The sequence below is a fragment of the Ahaetulla prasina genome, chromosome 1 (assembly GCF_028640845.1).
Source record: "Ahaetulla prasina isolate Xishuangbanna chromosome 1, ASM2864084v1, whole genome shotgun sequence".
NCBI classification, from domain to species: domain Eukaryota; kingdom Metazoa; phylum Chordata; class Lepidosauria; order Squamata; family Colubridae; genus Ahaetulla; species Ahaetulla prasina.
Window position 1 is genome coordinate 84,009,194 of NC_080539.1, and position 24,509 is coordinate 84,033,702.

General features: G+C 37.1%; 1 protein-coding gene across 3 annotated transcripts in view; it reads left to right on the forward strand.

Moving 5' to 3' along the window:
- Window positions 1-24,509, forward strand: part of SIPA1L2 (signal induced proliferation associated 1 like 2) — a 100,440-nt gene that overhangs the window by 20,669 nt on the left and 55,262 nt on the right. For all 3 annotated transcript variants that reach the window (XR_009153147.1, XM_058166486.1, XM_058166496.1), the window contains exons 2-6: window positions 6,416-8,067; window positions 11,799-11,932; window positions 16,897-17,085; window positions 19,662-19,836; window positions 20,915-21,018. Coding sequence is in view for 2 of the 3 variants with exons in the window: in XM_058166486.1 (XP_058022469.1) it covers window positions 6,612-8,067; window positions 11,799-11,932; window positions 16,897-17,085; window positions 19,662-19,836; window positions 20,915-21,018 (2,058 nt within the window). In the remaining variant the exon portion in view is untranslated. The remainder of the gene's footprint in view (window positions 1-6,415; window positions 8,068-11,798; window positions 11,933-16,896; window positions 17,086-19,661; window positions 19,837-20,914; window positions 21,019-24,509) is intronic.

The following is a 24,509-nucleotide window of genomic DNA, read 5'->3' on the forward strand; positions in this document are numbered from 1 at the left end:
AAATAATGCTATGATTTTTTAAAAAAAAAGTCAAATTAAAAAAAGGAAAGTGCTTCAGTATCGGACAAAACCCCTACCGCCCACCATGAAAACTGGAACGCCCACTAGTGGGTGGTAGGGATCAGGTTGACTACCACTGGTCTAGATTATAGATTCTAACTTGGGTTAGAATAGTAGGACCATTATTTGGAGAAAATGTGTGCTTTGGTTGTGCACGTGCTTATAGATACAAATAAGAATGACAATTTGCTCTACCTTATTATATGAGTATTATATGAAAGTCTTGATTGACTTGTACTACCCAATATGACTTGAAACAATGTATAGGGACCTATCCGGTAGTAATTACTGTATATGAAATACTGTAACTTGTAACATAAGAGGAGAATATGATAAAGGGTATGATTTAGCAAATGAAATGGAAGAGAAAAATAAGTTGCGTCTGTGAAACTAAGAGAAAAGGAAAGAATGTAATAGGTCTGCATAAAAGTGGTCAAATCTTGCATCGGCAAGATTTGCATCGGCAGATAACCATCCAGCCACCCTGTTTGGGGTGACTCACTCTCTTCTCCATCAGAGAGCATTGGAGGACTCCTTAAATGGGCGTGCTGAGGAGTTTGGACAATATTTGTACGATAAAATCGCTCAGATTCGGGAAGGTCTGGAATCAGATTGGGTAGGGTCGGGCGGAGGAGGCAGGTCTAGAGGTTGCTATCTGGGAGGAGTTCGATACTGTGGCTCCTGAGGACATGGGCAGGATACTGGGGAGGCTGAATGCGACCACATGTTTATTGGACCCGTGTCCCTCCTGGCTGGTACTGGCCAACCGGGAGGTTACACGAGGCTGGCTTCAGGGAATTGTCAACGCTTCTCTGATGGAGGGTGTCTTCCCTACCGCTTTGAAAGAAGCGGTGGTGAGGCCCCTCCTCAAGAAGCCCTCCCTGGATCCAGCTGTTTTAGCAAATTATCGTCCTGTCTCCAACCTTTGTTTTGTGGCAAAGGTTGTTGAGAGCGTGGTGGCACGACAGTTCTCCCAATACCTGGATGAAACTGTCTATCTGGACCCGTTCCAATCCGGCTTCCGGCCTGGTTACAGCACGGAGATGGCCTTGGTCGCGTTGGTAGATGATCTCTGGAAGGCTCGGGACAGAGGCTGCTCCTCTGTCCTAGTCCTATTAGATCTCTCAGCGGCTTTTGATACCATCGACCATGGTATCTTGCTGCGGCGGCTCGGGGGGCTTGGGTTGGGGGGCACTGTTTACCGGTGGTTCTCCTCCTACTCTCTGACTGGTCGCAGATGGTGTTGGCAGGAGGGCAGAGATCGGCCCCGAGGCGCCTCTTGTGTGGGGTACCACAGGGGTTGGTTCTCTCGCCTCTTCTGTTCAACATCTATATGAAGCCGCTGGGTGAGATCATCCGTGGTTTTGGGGTGAGATGTCATCTGTACGCTGATGACACCCAGCTGTACATTTCCACCCCTAACCACCCCAACGAGGCCGTCGAAGTGATGTCCCGATGTCTGGAGGCCGTACGTGTCTGGATGGGGAGAAACAGACTCCAACTCAACTCTTCCAAGACCGAGTGGCTGTGGATGCCGGCATCCCGGTACAGCCAGCTGATCCCATCGCTGATTGTTGGGGGCGAGTCGTTGGCCCCCACGGAGAGGGTTCGCAATCTAGGCGTCCTCCTGGACGCACGGCTGTCTTTAGAACAGCATATGACGGCGGTCGCCAGGGGAGCTTTTTATCAGGTTCGCCTGATATGCCAGTTGCGTTCCTTTCTAGACCGGGTTTCCCTCTGCACAGTCACTCATGCCCTCGTCACGTCCCGCCTAGACTACTGCAACGCTCTGTACATGGAGCTCCCCTTGAAGAGCACCCGGAAGCTCCAACTGGTCCAGAATGCAGCTGCGTGGGTGATAGAGGGAGCACCTCGTGGCTCCCATGTGACACCTCTCCTGCGTGGTCTGCACTGGCTTCCAGTGGTCTTTCGGGTGCAATTCAAGGTGCTGGTTACCACCTTTAAAGCGCTCCATGGCATAGGACTGGGTTACTTACGGGACCACCTACTGCCACCAGTAGCCTCCCATCGACCTGTGCGCTCCCACAGGGAGGGCCTCCTCAGGGTGCCGTCGGCCAAACAATGTCGGCTGGCGACCCCCAGGGGGAGGGCCTTCTCTGTGGGGGCTCCTGCCCTCTGGAATGAGCTGCCTCCGGGGCTTCGTCAACTCCCCGACCTCCGGACCTTTCGCCGCGAGCTGAAGACTCTTTTGTTCCATCGCGCAGGGCTAGCTTAAATGCAGTCTTTTAAACGGGGTTTTATTCTTATTTTAGTTTTTAGGCCATAAATTGAATCAGTTTTTTATATTGTTCTTAACTTGTATTATATGTATTTTTACTGGCTGTGAACCGCCCTGAGTCCTCGGGAGAAGGCGGTATACAAATCAAATAAATAAATAAATAATAAATAAATAAATAAATAAATAAATAAATGGAGCTGGTATGCAGAGAGATGAAGATATAGGCTTCATTATGAATGAAAGAGTTGTCTGATGTTAGAAAGTATGGATTGGTCTAACCCAGGTTGCTGCTAGATTAGCAACACTAGAAACAGAGGTACAGAAACTAGTCTGGTCCATTTCATAGACATGCATAGACATGTAGTAGGAAGCTTTCAGATGTAACACAGAAGAGATGTAGAAATTAAACTTTGATTATCCTATATACAGCTTGTCTCTTATACTCTGCATATGTCGGATTTCTTCTTGAACAATTTTTCTAATTATTTCATTAAAACAGTTTTATTAAGGCCTGTAAGGATTCTATACTGCCAATATTTCACAGAGAGAAGCCTAATGGCTGTCCTATATATAGATTAAAATATAAAATTATAGTATTGGGCTGAAGCTGGCAAAAACAAAGGTATAGAATCTAAGGCCAGACAAAACCATTATGCAAATACTGTGCAGATATTCCTCAACAACAGGGCCTCTGGTGGCTCAGCAGACTAAGTCTGTCTGTTATTAACACAGCTGCTTGCAATTACTGCAAGTTCAAGTCCCACCAGGCCCAAGGTTGATTCAGCCTTCCATCCTTTATAAGGTAGGTAAAATGAGGACCCAGATTGTTGGGGGCAATAAAGTTGACTTTGTATATAATATACAAATGGATGAAGACTATTGCTTAACACAGTGTTAGCCGCCCTGAGTCTTCGGAGAAGGGCGGGATATAAATGCAAATAAAAAAACCACATTCAAAATTAAGAAAGGAGTGGCAAAAAGTCAGGTAAGGAAAAAGAACTTGATACATAAATATGGTTGGGTTCATAGCCATTATGAATGCCAGTAGCTGATTTTCATTCTAACAGAAATGTTTGCCTCTGCAATAAAAACTATGTATATTTTGAAACTTGACTCTTTAACTCATGAGAATATGTTTGTATTCCTAGAGAGAGCTTTATTGCTATGCCCAGTTAGTAATGGTTGCATGTTATGCTCTAGTGAGTGGTGATAATGGAAAAAACAGATTTGTGTTTTGGGAACCTTCTGAATAAATATGAAGGAGAAAAATATTCAGTTAAGGCCATAAATGAATGGGTGGGAATGCAATGAAAAAACAAAGAAATGACTGGGCCATATAAAAGGTCTAGACGGAAAATTTCTGAAGGTTTTGAATAAGTCTATTATGTAGATACATATATCAAAATAATGAATATAAATCTAGATGCATGATTGATTTATATATGAAAGATCGAGAACATGGGTGAGGGATACAAGAGTGATGAGTGTTTAATGTAGGACAGACTATTTTATATTAGTGTCAAGAGGATTTTGGAGGAAAAGGACATGGAAGAAAAGGAAAGAAAGGGAAAAAACATAGAAAGTCTGTAGGTAGGAAGGCACAAGTTCCATATGAGGTAGATAAAGGATATATTCTTCTAACATAATAAGTGGAAAATGGATTTACAGAAAATGTGGAAGCTGAAAAGAAATAAAAATAATATAATTTACAGAATTGTGAAGAAGTTATGTTAATGGGAAGTATGCTGAGTATATTGCATCTCAGTATTTCTTCCCACTATGTAGGAGTAGCCATGACTCTAGGATGTCACAGATCTGGCATCTCAGAGGCAATACCATCCCATCAAGAGACAACACTGGAGATACCAAATAATCCTAATGAGCAAATAGTGACACTGTGTTGCTTCTATTCAATTTCAGCCTATTTTATCCTATCCAGACCTGACAACTTCCAGATACTGGGCCAAGATTTTCAGTTGTTTCCAGGATAGCTCATAGTAACCATGTACAGATGGTGTCACCAGTGTATTAATAGTGTCATACCCCAAACTAAGGGAAGACCTTTCCTTCCAGTTTGACAAAAAGCTGGGAGAAAGATCCAAAGCATGAGCCCTCCACAAAAGAGCAACTGCTTAGCTGATCTTTCTCCCTCCTGGGCCTGAAATTGCTCACTGGAGGAGGAGCAGAACCATCCACTGAGCAGTGTTTCCATTCTCCAATCTAAATGGTCCAAGAGATCAGACTGGTCAAATATATTAAAAATTGTTGAGCGATCTAAGAGAATCAGTAGGGATCACTATCTCCATCCAGGTCTCAACATGGATCTTCCACAAGAGTGATCAGAATCATTTCCAAGTTTGAATCCAGTCTGAAAGAGTTTAGTTTGTCCACTTTATGTATGTTAGCTGAATACTAATCACAGTCTTACTAAATTTCTTCAAGAAGATAAGACTATAAACAGAGTAATAGCTGGCAAAAACAGATGGATCAAAGATAGCCTCTTGAAGAGGGAGCACCCATAGTCTCTTTCAAGACTGCGGTCACTCTACTTCCTAAAGAAAAATGTGTTACCAGCTTCTAGGTCCAATCCACCATGTTCTCTACCAGATCTCTTAATGAGCAGAGAAAATGATGCATCAACAACTCCATAAGTGGCAGGGAAAAATTGGGACAGCTCTCTAGCTACTTCTTCAGAGTCCATGGATTACTAAAACAGCATGTGCTATGGGAGGAAGAAGAGTTCAAATGATTGTCTTGCTTATGATATGATTAAATCATGGTGTGTCAGACTCTGATGACTGAACCAGATCAAAACACTCATTGTATTGTATCATTTCTGCAAAATAAAGTCATATGTCTCACACTGCTCATTCATGTTTAAAGAGGTGTCAGAGTTCCAGATCAGTTTTGTATATTTAATATGCTGTTAACATTTCCTATTGTGGGTGTGAGTATTAGTAAAAATCCTGTCTGCTTTACTAATATTAGTAGAGGATTGTTCTGACCCATGGATTTTATATCCTTTAAAAAAAAACAAGGACCATTTCTTAACTATTTATGTTTGCAAATGTCAGAACCTTTATACGTATTAGGACCTGGGGGAAGCTTCAGTTTTGACAGTCTGTTATTTGGTAATTTAATCAAATCTATCAGTGGAATCACTTTTTGCATAAAATTAGCAAGTCTATTCCAATTCTCAGATCAGATCCCTCTGATGATTTATATGGTTTCCATAAATGTGCAGAAAATATTTTAATCAAAATTGATTCAGAATTGATTCTTCAGTTCAGAAGTTCAAATTAAATTAGATATCACACCGGAATTATAATCAGATTATAATCAGATTTGGCTGGTTTGCACATTTCTACTTTGTATGTGTCTCCCCTTAAATTATGTAACATAAAATCTTTAAAAAATGCAAATAAATCTGCTATCATTCATTAATACATAATTTGATTCAAGTTGGAAATGTAATATTGTCTGGTCTGAGATATTTTTAGAAATGTAAGCATGAAAGTAATCTGTATTCAAGTTTCCGTAACGGATCTTTTAAAAGGTGGAGGGTTCTTGTGATCAGAAAAGCTAGTGCTAGCCAATAATTTAACATTGCAGTGAAGATTGGTAGGAACAGACTGCCAACATTCATTCCCTGGGGGTTCTGTGGCAGAATTATTTTACTTTCCTTGTTCTAACTTTAACTCTAGGTAATTTGCAATCTAGATAAAGTACAATAATTATACAGTATATTATAAACAATGTGAATATAGCAAACTGTAAATATTAAATATTCATTTTTAAGCTATTAAATATTAAATCTAATATTGAAGGCTCTAGAATCAATCTCTGTAGAGAAGCCATGCATTTACAACAGTTTTAGCATAGGAGAGGAGCCACTACAGAGATCAGGGAATAGTTGGATATTCAAAATTGCCTCACTAGTTTTATGAAACTGCCTATTTACACCTAGCAATAATAGAACAGGCTGAATTTAATTAAATTATTTAATTATTTACAATTATTTATTTACAATTTTTGGTGATGGTATATTTGTAAATATATGTTTTCACATTCAAAATATATGTTAATTTATTTTCTTTCTTTTTTTAATGTGGACAGATACAGAGAATGAATCAACTCCAGATTCTTTCTTGATCAAAATATATGAAGACTGAGAAATGAATTATATAAGACTATCGTCTGAAACAGCAACAGGATCAAATTTTAATTATATTCTTATTTTATTTATAATGGAAATGTTACAGCAACACCACTGGTCTTGAAGATAAAAGATAATATCCCATTTTCTTTGGATATGAGTGATAAGAAATCTTCACAAGAAGAAAAGCATAGGCCTAGCAGGGGTTCCTCAAAATACAGGGAATCTATAAGAATAATGCAATCAGATGATTATTTTGCCAGAAAATTTAAGGCGTTGAATGGTAATATGGGTCCTCCTATATCCCTAAATACCAGCAACAAAAGTGAAAATAGTAACTCAGCCAATGGTACTCCCGCCGTGCCTAAAATGGGAGTCCGAGCCAGAGTATCTGAATGGCCACCTAAGAAAGAGTGTGTCAAAGAACTACCCAATGCTACCTGGGAAGACAGACCTCAAAGTGAGAGTGGTGGATTAGTAAATGGGGATCAGAATGAAGGACAGCAAAAGGAACAGCTTGATTTGGAATTTGCGGGAGCCAAGTATGGACTAGGAGACATTTTTATCCATTCTCCACATAGAGGACTTCATCCTATAAGGCAAAGAAGTAATAGTGATGTTACAATCAGTGACATTGACACTGAGGATGTTCTGGACCAGAATGCTGTGAACCCAAATACAGGAGCAGCTCTTCATCGGGAATATGGAAGTACTTCATCAATTGACAGACAAGGCTTGTGTGGAGAGAACTTTTTTGCAATGCTTCGTGGCTATACAGTAGAGAATGTTGAGCATAAAATACATGCACCGTTTGGACTTCCTGAATTTTTCCACTGTGACCCCACAATTTCTCCAAGTCTCCATGCGGCAACCCAGATTTCAAGAGGAGAGTTTGTCAGAATTTCTGGACTGGACTATATGGATAGTACCTTGCTTATTGGTAGAGATCAGGAAAAATCTTTCAAATGGAGATTAAAATCAGAGTCAGTAGAAACATCTCTCTTTAAAAAACTGAGAACTGCTAAAAGTGAACACGAAGCACTAAAATTCGCAGCTGAATTAGAGGACAGTAGACTTGAGAAGAATGTTCATCCTTGGAATTGTCAGAAGTGCTTTGCACACTATGATGTTCAGAGTATTCTGTTTAACATAAATGAAGCAATGGCTACTAAAATTAATGTGGGCAAAAGAAAGAATATAACCACCGGGGCGTCAGCTGCATCACAAACTTCAATGGCGGCAAGCCAGATTGGGAGCTGTGAATCTCCTTTGGGAAGTAAAGAGGATCTAAATTCAAAGGAAAATCTGGATGCCGATGAAGGCGATGGGAAGAGTAATGATTTAGTACTGAATTGTCCTTATTTCAGGAATGAAACTGGTGGGGAAGGAGATAGGAGGATCGCACTCTCTAGAGCAAATTCAGCATCTTTTTCTTCAGGAGATAATTGCTCTTTTGAATCTTCCCTAAGTTCACATTGCACCAATGCAGGTGTTTCTGTCTTAGAAGTACCAAGGGAAAATCAACCAATCCACAGAGAGAAAGTAAAACGTTATGTCATAGAACACATTGATCTCGGTGCCTATTATTACAGGAAGTTCTTCTATGGAAAAGGTGAGTGATTTTCTTTAGCATCTTTCACTTTCAAGGTGTTAGGGCTTGGATTGTACGTTCTTTTTAAATAAATTACTGAAAATGCATATTCTTTTGTTGGAGTTGGAGTTCTCAGTCTAGTTTTGCCCTTTACGATTTTACAGAAAACCATAATTAGAATTAGCTTGAAAAACCAAATACGACATCAACAAGGTTCTTAGACTAGAAGCCATACTGTTTCAAAGAACATTGATGTATCTTGACTTTCTTTGTGAAATTCAGGAATTTAAAAAATTCTGTGATATCCCCACTTAGTCTTAGGGCTAAAACATGCTTAGTTCCTTCTTAATTGTGGTGTCAGAACCCTTGGCAAAATAATTGAAGTAGTTTAACTAAGTTAGAAAAAAAATACCTAAATTATTGGGTCTTTTTCTGGTAATTTTATGCTGGTGTATAATATTTAATTTCTGATCAATTAAAAATCCCAGAACCTCTTCATATATACTGTTCCCGAATTAGTTAGTTATGTTGATGAGCATGGCTGGAACATAGTTTTCAAACCAGTTCTAATGGCAGGGCTGTTTTAATAATTTGCTAATCTAATGGCTACAGTCTTACTTTGCAACATGCAAATAGACAATACATATATTGTGTCTACTGCATTTCCACAGTCCACTAACAAAGTTTATCAGTTTAAAAAAATGAGATAAGGGTAATGAAGATTTGTTCTTGAGCCATTTGTGGTGATTTTCAGCAGTTACTGCATTGTTTCCAAATAATTTAACCATTTTGGTTAAAATTTTCCAAATTTTGAGTATTAGATTTTAGTGTTCTGATTCTTCCTTCTCTCTTGATTAAAGATAGAGGTTGCCCTTTGACCTCCTTCATGGATCCTTCATGTTCTTCATGAAGCAAAATGCCTGGTTGAAATAAAGTGGCCTGTCTTGATGCTTTTATTAGTGGCAGTGAAGTAGAATGCTTTCCATTTTGCTGCCTTGAATTGAATTGTTTCTATGATTAGGTTTGAGGTAACTCTGTGAAATGAAGTAGTGCTACTTTGCAAAAGCCAATTTACCATGTTTTGATCATCCTCAATCTGTAATGGTACCCCTTCAACCTGCTTTTCACAATTACTAGCAGAACACAAGGCTGCTGTTGGAGAAGATGAAGCCAAGTAGTTTTGTTTTTTCCTTGTTACCTGGTAGTATTTTACAATTTTGCTGAGCACCTATTGTATTAATCTTTTTCTTTTTTATTTGAACATATTTAAATCGGTCCATTTTGTTTATATTAACAGCTTTCTGAGCTTTAGCTTTCAATCTTAATTTTTTCATCCATCCATCCATCCATCCATCCATCCATCCATCCATCCATCCAGTTTCTTTACTACTCATCTCACCTAAGTGACTGTTACTCCTTGCATAATAGTATGTGTCCTCTTTTATTATAAATCTCAGATCATTGCAAGCTTTTTGAACAATGAAATCAATTTTTTTCTTTTTCTTGACATTGTACTTGTTTGGGGCCATACTTTTAGTATCTCTTTAATTTACATTACATACCCACAGATATATAAAACATGCACCCTACTTTTAAAGTTTATTAATTTCCTAAAATATTTTGCCTTATGTCCTATGTTGAAACATTATGAAATCAATTTAAGGTTGCTGACAGAAAGAAAGAAACTTTTCTGACTGCAGAAGTGGTAGATTCTTAAACTAATTTTTGAAATATAGTTTTGTGTTCCAAACATGTCAAGATTCTTAATACTGTTCTAACTGAAACATTAAATAAGTCAGGCATGTTGGTTCCCAATATTGCAATTGTGCTCCAGTTGTATATTTTTTTTAGTATTGAAACTGAGACATTTATTTACACGGAGAAAATAGGCACTGTGATTATGACAGTATACCATATGTGTACCATATGCAAAACCTGTCATTTTTGTAGAAAAAGAATATTCTAACTTCCAAGAGGAATTTCATGGTGCGAGCAATTGCCTCCTTCGATAGAAAGCTCTTAAAGTTTCTTCCTGGAATAAAGAATATGGACAAATTATTATGAATGGAGAAGGGATCAGTGAGGATATTTTTTTAAGGATGAGAGAACATTTGAGAGAATGATAGAGTTGAGAGAAATTGTTTCTGTTTCTTTCCTACATATCTATGTTAATGGGTTGAATTCCTGGAGAGAACAGTTATGTTTTAGTGCACTCATATCAAACTTTGAATCAGCGGGCTCCCATTTTATATAGTCTTGGAATTTGGAAGTCAAAGCCCTGTTGAATCATAATACTAAATGGATTTTTATAAGTTGGCATAATTTTCATTAGCCTTATATACTGAGAAGAATTATTCGTAGAATAAATTGCATAACAATTAAGTTTGCCAAGCTTCCAAAAGAGGTGTATTTATTTATGTTAGTCATTAAACAGATTTTTTATGGTTGCCTGTCTTAATTAATATAAATCACCTAATGTAATTTAATGTGATGAATAAAAGGACAAAAACAAACAAAAGAAAAATCAATAAAAAATAGTGGAATTCCCCTTAAACATTTTTCTAGCAGAATAAGATTGGTACATATAATGCTGGCTTTTCTAATACCCTATCCACACTGGTCTGTGGGGAAAAAACATATCTTCAAGTCCTTTGAAAGATCAACAGTTTGACATCAGAGTCCCAAAACCATAAAAAATGGGCCAAAATGTTGATTCTCCCAAGTAAATTTCTTTATTGCTGCACACCTATAGACAGAATCTTGCCAAACTGAAACATTCTACTATCTGCAGCAAGCATATATTCTGAAAATCATTATGGAGGGGCTGTCTGTCTTCACCCTTTTTCTCTCACACAAACTATCTGAACTGAGCCGCTTCTTTCTCTGGAATGCACCTCCAACCTCCTGGGAATCCAAACTACTATATTCCGTCATACATGCCCAACATCACCAAATTTAGAAATGAGAAGCTAGAGGTTCAGTTACAAAACTAACAAATTCCTGATCCTAAACATATAGTGCCATGGTTCTAATTGTTCCCAACATAGTGACCTTTGGGGTTTTTGAGCTACACTCCTATCATGCTCAGCCATCTAGCCATTGACTAAATCACATCGGAAGACAATTAGGTGAGGCTGTGTATCCTACTGTCAATAATTACCTTGCTTTGCATGATATTGATAAGCAAGTTGTTAATCATGAAGCATATCTGATAAATTAATACACTTGCATTAAGTGTATTAATGAAGAATACAGGTAAAAATCCATCTTATAGTAGATACAATCCCAAAAGCACATTCTAATAGTATTGGCTTCTTGTGGATGATTAATTCTTACGTTGTTGAAATTAATGACATTTACAATACGTTTACATGTATTGAATTTTGCCTATTGTGAATTGAAGATCTTTTTTCCCCTTTCCTTTTTAAAAAAGGGGGTATTTCCCTCCCTATACAAGTTTAACTGATTTTAGAATAATTTAGATTATTGTTATATCTAAATTAAGAGTATCAGGAAATAATATGAACTTTCTTTAATCAGTATTTAGTTGAAAATAGTATTGTGTAGATATTCTCTCATGAATGTTTCATCATACTTTTAGGTATAAAAGTTGTCATAAAAATAAAGTTGGTATCAGTAATAGAAAAGCATAAGGAAGGATAATCTAATATCAACCAGTGATTTTCATTTGTGATATAAAGAGGAATCTGACTAATGTTTCATTATTATTTTACCCTATTTATACATTACAGAGCATCAAAACTACTTTGGAATAGATGAACATTTAGGACCTGTAGCAGTCAGCATTCGAAGGGAGAAGTTTGAAGAAGGAAAAGAAAAAGAAGGTTTACAATTCAACCATCGTATAGTGTTCAGAACAAGTGAGGTAGGTTTTCCACAGTGCTTCAGAATTGAGATGTAAAAGAGAAACAGATTTTTATAGAATTTTGTATTATGTAATTTACTTTATATTCCTTCAGGTGGACTGTATGGTTCCACGTGTATATAACTGGATGAATTAAATAGGTTCTCTGAATGATCTATGAAGGCTGGGGAAAGTATCATTACATTGTCTTCATTTTGTCTTTTCTGCACATTAGTTCCCAAGGATGGTTGGAAATATTAATCTGTGTATACACATAATATTCTATTAACATGCCTTCATGCTTATTTCATAGCTTAATTAGAGTGAAACCCTCATTTGGAAAAGCTGCCAGTCCAGGGTTATGAATTAAATAATATGTTTAACTGTCAAAAGTTCTGAGGATTCTTGCTTGGTATTTTTTTCAAACAATTTGGCCAGCCCCTTAGCGTTCTGAATAATCTTTTCTGCTTAGGCTTCTGATCATAACTGCAGATAATGTAGATAATGGACTCTTTATCTGTCCATACTTTGGCGATACTTATAGAAGGCAGGATGTGGAGAACTGCTGTCAGTTCTCATAAACAACTCAGTAAAAGCAATTTGGGCAAATGAACTCTAATCAATTATCTTTCAAACAAACTTATCTGACACACATTATTTTAATATTTTAGAATGCAGAGACAAATACACATACATGTATTTCCATGTGTGGGTGCCCTTAACAATATATTTCATGCTTTCATCCATTTTATGTAGCATCACGATCAGTTTTCATTGCAGAGTTTAGTATGCAAGACAACAGTGACCTTGTTCATTCTAATTAATAATTAATACTGATCTTCTGTACTCAGCTTTTATCATTATCTTTTATCTTCTCAATTCAAATAAAATTGAGTAAACAAGTAATAGTGGAATGATAGTTACACTTTATAATGCAATCTTATATGGGGTGAGTAGTCAACTGTACGCTGATGATACTCAGCTGTACATTTCCACCCCGAACCACCCCAACGAAGCTGTCGATGTGATGTCCCGGTGCTTGGAGGCCGTTCGGGTCTGGATGGGGACGAACAGGCTTCGACTCAACCCATCCAAGACGGAGTGGCTGTGGATACCGGTGTCCGGGCACAGTCAGGTGGTTCCATCGCTGACAGTGGGGGGCGAGTTGTTGGCCCCTAGGGAGTTGGTTTGCAACTTCGGCGTTCTCCTGGATGTACGGCTGTCTTTAGAAGAACATTTGACAGCCGTCGCCAGGGGAGCTTTTTATCAGGTACACCTGATTCGCCAGTTACGTCCCTTCCTGGACCGGGATTCTTTATGCACGGTCACTCATGCCCTCGTTACCTCCCGCCTGGATTACTGCAATGCTCTCTACATGGGGCTCCCCTTGAAGAGCACCCGGAGGCTCCAACTGGTACAGAATGCGGCTGCGCGGGGGATAGAGGGAGCATCTCGTAGCTCCCATATAACACCTCTCCTGCGCAGGCTGCACTGGCTGCCGGTGGTCTTCCGGGTGCAGTTCAAAGTGTTGGTCATCACCTTTAAAGCGCTCCATGGCTTGGGACCAGGATATTTACGGGACCGCCTACTGCCACCAATAGCCTCCCATCGACCTGTGCGCTCTCACAGGGAGGGCCTCCTTAGGGTGCCGTCAGCCAAACAATGTCGGCTGGCGGCTCCCAGGGGAAGAGCATTCTCTGTGGGCACCTGCCCTGTGGAATGAACTACCTGTGGGGCTATGCATACTCCCTGACCTCCGGACCTTTAAGCGCGAGTTCAAGACTTTCTTATTTCATCGAGCAGGGCTGGCCTAAAGGGTATTTTAATGGGGTTTTATAGGGTTTTTATAATTTTATTCTATTATTTTTAACTTTTAGCCAAATTGAATTAGATTTTTCGTGATATATGGTTTTAATTGCTGTGTTACTGTTTTATTTTGGCTGTACACCGCCCTGAGTCTTCGGAGAAGGACGGTATAAAAATATAAATAATAAATAAATAAATAAATTATATGTCTGCATGTATATTTACTGATTTTAATAGCATTTATTTGGACTTTCCCCACAATAGTATGTTTAAATATTTTGGGAATAAATTCATAGATGGAGTGTAATGGTTCTTAAAGTACCAAAATATATTAGAATCTCGCAGAAATTCAGAAATTCATTTCTTTCTCAGTTTTAGCAACTAAGGGAGAGAGCTGTAGGGAATAGTTAACATTTTCCAAAGACAAACAGATGGAGAAAATAGAATCAGCAAATATGCAGAAGTTAAGTATAACTGTAAAGAGGATTATAGAACTATAAATAGACTTGGGAAGAATGTTTGGAAGAAGAACTGACTTGGAAAAAATTAAGAGAGGGAAGTAAGTGAAGGATGCCAATTTCTATTTTTAAATACAATGTTGTTGAATATCAATTTATTTGTGAAGTTTAAAAATGGAAGTAGGCATTTTATTAAAGTTAAAAGGAAGGATATTTGAAGTACCACTTTTCTTAAACTATATGCATTTCTTAAAAAATAAGATTTACTTTTGAAATGTGGCTGTTGATAACCAGCAAATTAATTTTTGTAAAAAAAAAGTTTTATTCACAGACCTAAATTTTTTTTAGGGTTATCATAGGCCTCACGAAGTGCCTTTGTAAAATATAATATAAGATGCTCAGAATTATGCTGGCTGTCACACAGAGGTATATTTCTAAGAAAACATCAGAAAAGTGAAATGAAATGCAGGTGTTTGAGACAAACTGACTTTAAAATATTTATAAAATCAAGGTTGGCAACATTAGACCTTGCAGGGAATTATTTTTCATTCTGGAGATGACTCAACTTAGTAGCAGTATCGGTGAACCGGCCAACTTCTAAGCTGAGTATAGTTGTTTATTCTGTCCTTTCCAATTGCTCCATTTTTAGTTATCAGAATGGAGCTTTCTTGTGCCAGTCCCACTTATCCATCATTATCATAACTACTCTCCGAACAGATCATTCTTAGAAGTGAGACATAATTCTCCCAAAGCTCTACTTGGTATGGAAATTTGAACAGAAATTTCGTCTTCCAATGTTAGAATTCAAGAGACATCTATTGAAGCTAAATGCACAGAAATTCAGACCTCATAAAAGGATTTAATTTTGGTCATTATACAAATAATAGTTAAACTATACAGTTCCCTGTCTTCAACATAATACATCGGTTTAGATCAGGGTGAAATTCATTTACCTTCCTTACTGGTTTGCAAATGTGTGTGCGCATATGCAAAGTCTTCTGCACATGCATGGAGACATAAAATGTCACAAAAAAGCGACATCATGATGTCTGCGCGGGTGGGCGGAGCCTCCTACAGCCGCCACTACTGGTTTGCCCGAGCCAGATAGAACTGGCTGAATTTCACCCCGGTTTAGATAACCTGGAAAAATCGATGATACCAGTGTTCATATCTGTTTAAATGAATGAAAGTAGCACAGCTTAACTACTAACTTCTAGGAAGGTTTATTGTCTTCTTGTACATGTCTGAATTTACTGAATGAATCTAATTGACTTTTCTCTATCACAAATCATTGTGAATTAACAGCACTTCTTATGTTCTTACCATCAAGATCCCTCTTGGACTTCTTAAGTGGTAGTACCTCACCAACAATTTTCTTAATGATAGAGTGGTTTATAAAACAGGTTTAAAGTAAATAAAATTTTATCTACTACCTTACTCCAGAAAGCTCTTCATAGAAGATCCTGCTTGTTCTCTACACTATATCTTGCAACAACTGAAAAGTGTAGATCTTTCAGCAAAACACTGCTATGCTTCAATATTAGAAGCATTTCAAAAGCATATACCTTTGAATCTGTATAATCATTAATCCACTCTCTATATTTTATATAATACACATGTTTGGGAGAGCGAGACAAACTAATTTGATCTAATAGATCCTATCTGCTTGTCTCATAATATATTGGCAACACCACTATTGAATCCAAGTACACAGCATGAAAGACAAAGGATATTGAGGCAGAAATATTGCAGGGAAGGCTTGGAAATCAAAGTTTTAATCATCCTCATCTAGGAGGTTGGAGATCAAGAATTTAATTCTTTGAATGATTCCTTGGTTGTTAATCTAAAAGTGTCACACCATAACTATAAGCAATTGTAGTGCAATGTAAACAGAAGTTCTAGAATCTCTTTATTAACAGATTCTCTTTTGTCCTGTCTACTTTGGAAGTTCAATAAATTTCAACTTCAGGCCATATCAGAGAGATGAACTTTCAAGCAGTTTGCTGATAAAATTTATGCAATTTATTTAAAATGGGAGTGGAAAGTTTCTGGTCCTCCAGATTTCAACTGCAACTCATAATATCCATGATTAATGCCCACAGTGCCTGAATCTGAAGACAGTTGAAAGTTTGCAACACCTAGAAAGACACAGTTTCCCTGTTTTATTCAGGGGACTGAATAAAACATGATGGCATTATATTAATTTAAGTATGAAAGTGATGATATTTATTTATTTATCTTGAATCAATGGCTTTCCACCAAGGAGCCATGGTGGCGCAGTAATTACAATATAGTATTGCAGGCAAACTGCCCATAGCCAGAAGTTCAATCCTGACTGGCTCAAGGTTGACTCAGTCTTCCATCCTTCTCAGGACTCAGATTTTTGGGGCCAATATGCTGACTCTGTAAATTGCTAAGAGAGGACTGTAAAGCATTGTGAAGCAATATATAAGTCCTAAGTGCTATTGCTGTTCTTAAGAGGGGATGGGTTGGAGGTCAAAATAGGCAATTGTAACTCTGTGGTCAAAGACTTTGAATGTGGACTGGCTTCGCACACATGCACAAAGGACTGGGATTGTCACAATTTGCTTGGTTCCTTTCAGATGCCACTGATTTGAACTAGTTTCACATCATGAATTAAGCATCAGTGTGTCTACATTGTTAGTTGCTGAAGACTGCATTTATATTAAACATATTGCAATCTATTTTCTGTTGCTACAGCTTACAGCACTGCGAGGAGCCATTTTAGAAGATGCCATTCCGTCTACTGCTAGACACGGCACAGCACGAGGCTTACCTCTTAAGGAAGTGCTGGGATATGTAATTCCAGAACTGAATATTCAGTGCCTGAGACAAGCTTCCAACTCACCCAAAGTGTCTGAACAGCTGCTTAAGCTGGATGAGCAAGGGGTATTGATTTTTTTAAAACATTAGTATACCAAGGTGTTATTTCCTTTTCCTAAATAGAGATTTGAGATTCTGATCTTACCTGTTTGAGGAACCGAAGATTTTCACTGCAGCGACTTCTGTTAGATAAATAACATAGTAGAAAAAGGATTTTTGCATTAATAGTGAAGCAAGCACATTCAGAAAGCATTGTGCTAAGAGCATCAAATTACATAAAAGGAGAAAATTATTGTCTTACTAGTCTTTCACCTTTTCCAATTTTCCTTTTCTAATTATAATTAGCACATTTTATTGTGAATACTAATCTTCCTACTGATGTGGGAAATTTGATGGCTCAAACAACAGATATTCTTAATTGGGACTATCTAACAAGTTAACACTGCATGAGCAATGAAATGAATATATACTTTAAATGCAGAGTGAATAAAGGTGCGATTGTCTGGCCTAATGCAGAAGATCTGACTTTCTGCAACATTAAAAGGCATATTTATTTATTTGAAGTAAACTGCGTATATGTGTGTATATCATGTAAATATTATGTGTGTGTGTGTGTGTGTATGTGTGTGTATATGTGTGTGTGTGTGTGTGTGTGTGTGTATATATATATATATATATCAATAAAAATAAAGGGAACACCTACACAGCAACACAATGTACTGTATTTAATTAGAATATTTCATTCCTTCAAATCTAGGATGTCTTACAGTATACAATAAAGGGAACACAAAAATACTGTAAGACATCCTAGATCTGAAGGAATGAAATATTCTTATTAAATACAGTACATTGTGTTGCTGTGTAGGTGTTCCCTTTATTTTTATATATATATGTATGTATGTATGTATGTATGTATGTATGTATGTATGTATGTATGTATACACCTATACATATATATAGAAAAAATGAAACCACTGTTTTAATTACCTTTGTTAATTGATAGAACGTTTATTTAGCCATCTAAATCATATAAGTTGTATAAATATGCTCATGTATAAAGACATATCTTTTTCCAGGTTGAGGTATATTTTTGTGCTTTTAAGACCAGAATAAAATTAAATTTGATTTAATTTCATTTAATTTAGTTAAAATTGAATGCAGTTAATGTCACAAAAGAACTAATGTATGAACATTGGAATGTGACAAATTAATAAGAATGTGGAGGAAGTAGGGTGAGTTTATTGTGATGTCAGGAAAACAATTACAATACAAAAAATTATTTTTCTCTCAAGTGAGAGCACGGTTACCCCCCAATATTCTTCAAATAGCTAGGAAAATAGAAAATAATTATTACAACAAGAAATGTATCAAATAGCAGGAATTTAAGTAGTGAATAAATGAAAAAAAATATTGTTAATTGTCATAAATTTCTGGAGTCATTAAATTCCTTGAAGTTTTTAATAATAGCATCTTTTATATAACATGTATTCTATTTGTATATTATTTTATTTATAAATGGCTACTTACAATAAACACATTGCATGTTCATTGAACCGGATGATTGTAGTTGCTGTGATAATTGCTTATGTTTGCCCTATCTTATATCAGATTAATAGGTTGCATTCTGGGAAAAGTAAGTTATTTGCTTGGCAGATCTATTCCATTACCACATTTCATTTCCACACCAATTAAGAGTATTGTCCTAGCCATCTAGAGCTTGCCTTTACTTGATGTACAGATTGGTTGTGTATCATTGCAATTTTTTTCTCTAGGCGTAGACATATTTATAATTTCCCCACATACTTTTCTTAGGGAATGAGGATCTTTGTTTATAAAATAATCCACAGATCATTATGCTGGGACTAGAGAGAAATATATTTCATTTGGTTTCAATCAGAGCTGTAAGGCTCAAAGAACTAATTTTTTCTATGCATGTCCATAATGAAAATTCTGGGTAATATGATATTGCGGTAAGAGAAAAATAAAAGTTCTGATGGACAACTTGTAAATGGAAAAGTCTTTCAAAGTTAATTTGCAACATTGGGCTTGCTTTAGTCATCTAAAAATAGAAGATGCTGTGATTATCCAGTACTTCATAGTTTAGTACTTAAAACATCTAATTTGCCATTTCATTACCGTATTTTTTAGAGTATAAGACGCTCGGACTATAAGACACACCTATCTTTTTTGGGGAGGAAAACAAGAAAAAAAATCTGCCTCTGCCTCCCAGCAATTTGCCTCCTTGCAGCAAACAGTGGAGGCCTGCACAGCAATAGGCAATGGCAATCCCTGCAGCCTGAAACAGGTGAGGGTTGGTAGGCTGATCCAACCGACAATCAGCTGCTTGTGCTAATCAGGTTGCGCTAAAGCTGAAACAGGCTGTTTGCTCTTTGCTGCAAGGAGGCAAATTGTTGGGAGGCAGAGGCCAAAGGGTGGGGGCCGGTGGATGGACGGGTCTACAGTCGGTGTATAAGACGCACCCAAATTTTCACTCTCTTTTAAGGGGGAAAAAGTGTGTCTTATACTCTGAAAAATACGGTATTTAAAAATGTTTTACACACACCCCATTTTTTTTAATATAATGGAAAAGTGGATGGAAGATGGAAAAATACTTACTGCTAACTATTTTTTCCTAATTTCAGCTAAGTTTTCAACACAAGATTGGAATCTTATATTGCAAAGCAGGCCAGAGCACTGAGGAAGAAATGTATAACAATGAGACAGCGGGTCCTGCTTTTGAAGAATTCCTTGACCTTCTAGGTCAAAGAGTACGACTCAAAGGATTTAGCAAATACCGAGCACAATTAGATAATAAAAGTAAGTGGAAATGACAAAGTGCAATAAAATATAAAACTGGTAATGAAATATTGCATTATTTTTTTGCTAAATTAGCGCCTGGGGTTTTTTCCCCCTTCTTTTCTGCAGAAGAGGCTGTTCATAATGCCCTGCAACCGTCACTTTGGACTTAAATGCTTCCATCTCCCTTTCTGGTCTGTCACTATAAGTGCCAATTGTTTTATGATGTGCAACCTTAAGATATAAAGCAAAAAAAAGTGGGAATTAGTAATGTTGCTTCTAATATGTAATTGATAGATTTTGGGAGGGGCTGGTGTCTCAAAGGGTTTGTATTTAATTAACAGCAGGTTATTTATACTGGAGGGGGAATGATGGCTCAGAGGTTAAAGACACTGAGCTTGTCAGTTGGAAAGCTGATAGCCTGGGTTCAAGACCCAAGCACTGCACAATGGGGTGAGCTCCTGTTCTTTGCCTCAGTTCCTGCCCACCTAGTAGTTCTAAAGCATGCCAATGTGAGTAGACAAATAGGTGCCACTTCGGTGGGAAAGTAACATTGTTCCATGCATGTCGGCCAGTGGTTAAATCCAATTTTTTTTACTACCGGTTCTGTGGTGGGCTTGGTGGGCGTGGCAGGGGAAGGATACTAAAAAATACCCATTCCCTCTCCACTTCTGGGGGAAGGATATTGCAAAATCTCCATTCCAACCCCACTCTGGGGCCAGCCAGAGGTGGTATTTGCCAGTTCTCTAAACTGCTCAAAATTTCCACTACCGGTTCTCCAGAACTTGTCAGAACCTGCTGGATTTCACCCCTGATGTCGGCATATAGTCATGCTGACCACATGATCACGGAAATGTCTTCAGACAATGCTAGCTCCTTTGGCCAGAAAAGGAGATGAGTCACACATGACTGGACAGGAAAACTTTTACCTTTCTTACTTTTACCTGCCAGCAGTGACCAGCTAGCAATGACCATACACCAGTTGGTTATATAGGTTGAAAAAAGTTTAGCATGGGAAATAAAATTCACTTGAAGAAAATGTACTAAACTGTACTTTAATGTCTATATTTATGTACTCATTTTTGGAATTTCTTTTCAGCTGATTCAACGGGAACTCATTCTCTTTATACGACCTATAAAGATTATGAAATAATGTTTCATGTTTCAACTATGCTTCCATATATGCCCAGTAATAGGCAACAGGTATGTCTGCTTTGGAATCTTGTACAAATATTTGGCTAAGTAGCAGCAACAAAAAAAAGCCAGCTTGTAATATTTTTTTCCTGTTCAGTTGTGTACGATGAACAAATTACAAAAATCGTGATTCATTTAACTTACTGTAATTAAATATTCTAATTAATTGTGATATATATTTAAATTTTAAAATAGATCAGGCAAAAATAAAAGAATTAAAAAGGAAGAGATTTTTCAATTGTACAGTATTTCCAGTATTCAATGATATAAATAGTTACATTTTCCAAAACAAATCTCACCATCTATTTTATAGTATTATACCATGCATTTGGTTTATTTTTAAATATATTTTGTTATGCTTTGCTTACTACACTATTTGTACCTTATACAATTGGAGCCTATTCTGCAGAAAATGTAATGTCTGAAAATGGTTTATTTCTAAGTACTTTTTAAATATCTTAAAACATTAAAGGTGGCTAAAATGACATGGTACAGGTAGTCCTCGACTTACAACAGTTAATTTAGTGACATTCAAAGTTACAACAGCACTGACTTAACAATTGCAATGATTCACTTAACAACTGTGGCAAGAAATGTTGTAAAATGAGGCAAAACTCACTTAACTGTCTCACTTAGCAACCTAAATTTTGGGCTCAGTTGTGGTTGTAAGTCGAGGACTACCTGTAACCAATTTCATCAAGTATTAGGAGTTTTATAGAATTTGTTTTATTGAAGTTAATATTTTTGGCTCTAAAGGATTCAGATTAATAATTTTGTAATATTGTGTTTGTCTGTACTAGTTGGTCTAACTATAATGAATTGAATTCAAAGCTCTGCACGTGCTTTGGGATTATTTGGAATATTTTATATGCAAAGAGTGATTGGAGGTTTAAAAATCGCTTTGAAAAATAATGTTACCAAGGATTATGGGTTTAATACTAGTAAATAAGAGCTATTCACAAATGAGATTACTGCTTAAAATGCAACTTTTTGTATCTTATGATATGTGCAGTTCGGAGAACAGATGTTCATAATTCTACACACCTGTAGAAAGAATAATTACACATATATTCCAGGTTGTCTGGAAAAATTTCAAAACCTAATCTTTTGTTGATGAGAAGATTGGAGAAAATGTTAAATGTAATATTAGCTATGATAGATTTATTAGGCTATGCAATTACACCTGGAGAATATTTCTAATTATTTGAGAATAACAGTATTCAGCAAAAGTGTGTAGATATTTTAAGAATAAAAGAGATAGCTTTGTAACCATGTAGTCTGGCCTGTAAGAAATGAAAAATTCCTTTTTGAAACAGTACAGAGAGAGGGAGAGGGAGAGAGAGAAAGATTTTTTTGGAGAAAAAAGGAACAGGAAAGATTAGGACTAGTCACAACTAAATTCACAAACTTCTGAACATGTTGGGCAAACATACAAGATATGGCTTCTTGAATTTTTTCCATCCCTTTAGCAACAGAGTAATAGACTCTAGCTATCTCTATTGTATTCTGAGTAACAAGGTAACTGCACTTGTATGTGATTCTGCTTTACCTCTGAGTGTCTAGGTCAGAGGTCAGCAACCCACGGCTCTGGAGCGGCATATGGCTCTTTCATCCCTCAGCTGCGGCTTTCTGTCGATGGTCAGCGCCAGAATTTTGAGAGGAGCTTCCGGTTTTGGCGGGGGGGCGGGGGGGCGGAAGCATAGCATGCCAGGAGAGACTCTATGACAAGGGGCGGATTTTCCGGTTGGCTCCATAATTGATAGGGCTTTTGGTTAGGACAGGTAGAGGAAAAAGGACATCACACTAGGAGGAGACTCTATGGTGGGGGAACCAGACTTGCAGTCAGCTCCAGAATTGAATGGGGGGCTTCCGGTTAGGACCTTTGTGTCTCTTTGAGGGTTTAAGGTTGCTGACCCCTGGTGTAGGTGTATATGTAGATTGGAAAGCATAGAACTGGAATGACCAGGAGGGAGGGAGGCAGACTCCAAACATTATAGTAAATTTTGTCCCATTTTGCTCAGTCTTTATTTTATTTTATTTATTTCTAATTTATTTATACTTATCAAGTTTACACGCTCTGCATCTCACTCTGCAAAGTGATTCTGCAGAGTGGTATCGGGACTTTTAAAGAGAAATGCTGCTAATTGACAGAGTCCCGAGTCCCTTTACATAATTTATTTCCAGCATTCTGTTGGATTAGAAATATTTTTGGGGAAACCAATAAAACTTCCCAATTAGGTTGTAAATCATTGGACTGAGAAAGGTCCAAAACATACACAGAATGTACTGTAGAAGGGATAGTTTGAAAGAGGATATGTGAGCTTTTTATTTAATTTTTTTCTTTCCAAAATTAAAAAAGCCAGAGTCAGGGAAATCTACTGATTTGCTCAATCAAAAGGTATGCTCTTTTTTTGATGTTAGAGATCAGTGTTAAGGCCATCCTTCTGCTAAGGTTAAGGACTATAAGATCTCTGCTAGAATGATGGTATTCAATGGTACTGAAAGGTTAATATTATTCAACCTTTCATTCATTGCAATAAATATCCTGTCAAAAATTCTGGGTGCCATTAAGTAGAAAAAGAGTACCATTTTTTTCCTGGGCACACACATATTCATTTTGTTTTTTAACTTATACGCTATAGTAAATATTAGCTGCAATAATAGTATTAGTTAGTGCTCATCAATAATTCCTCATGTAATTGAATAGAGATATCAAGTGAGATCTTGCAAGCACTAGTCCTGAATACTCTACTAAATTAATATTTCATGGATGAACAGGTGGAAATAATGCGTATCAGATTTTCATATAACAAAAATAGGACAGAGCTAACGATTTAGAAAAGAAATGTGAAATTTTGAATTTTAAGATAGTTATAAATTATCTTGAAGTAGCCTAATGAAATTTAACAAATATAAGTGCAGACTTCTTCCTTAGGAAACAAAAATTAAAATGCATAGATTTTAAAATAGTAGATGAATATGAGCCAGGTCTCAAGTTGTCCAAGCTCTGGACCTACCTGGCAGTAACAATGCCAGGCGTGTGGGCGAGTGAACAAACTGGCTTTATTAAGCCGAATTCAGGCACACAAACGAGACCCAAGGTTTGACACCAGAAGTATAATACGACTGCAAAAAAGGCAAAGTATATTTGATCTAAAACTGTAAATTGCTTAAGTGAATAAACATGGCAAATACAATTTTAGACTTATATCAACAGAAGAATATTTTCCAGATCGTGGCTATGCACCATGAGTATTATGTCCAGTTGTGGGCATTAAAATGCTGCCTAAGCTATGAGTGGGGCATGAAAGGCAGACAATAGCAAAAGGACATGTCTTCTGGAAATGGTTACTTAGCTGTTGTCAAATTTTGATTTTAAATAGGTTTGTTTCCAATTGTAGGCAGGAACAACAAAAAACTCTATTTTATGTTGAATGTTGTTTATTATAGCTTTATTGAATTTGAAACTGTGAGCAATAACCTTTAGTCTTCCTAGATCT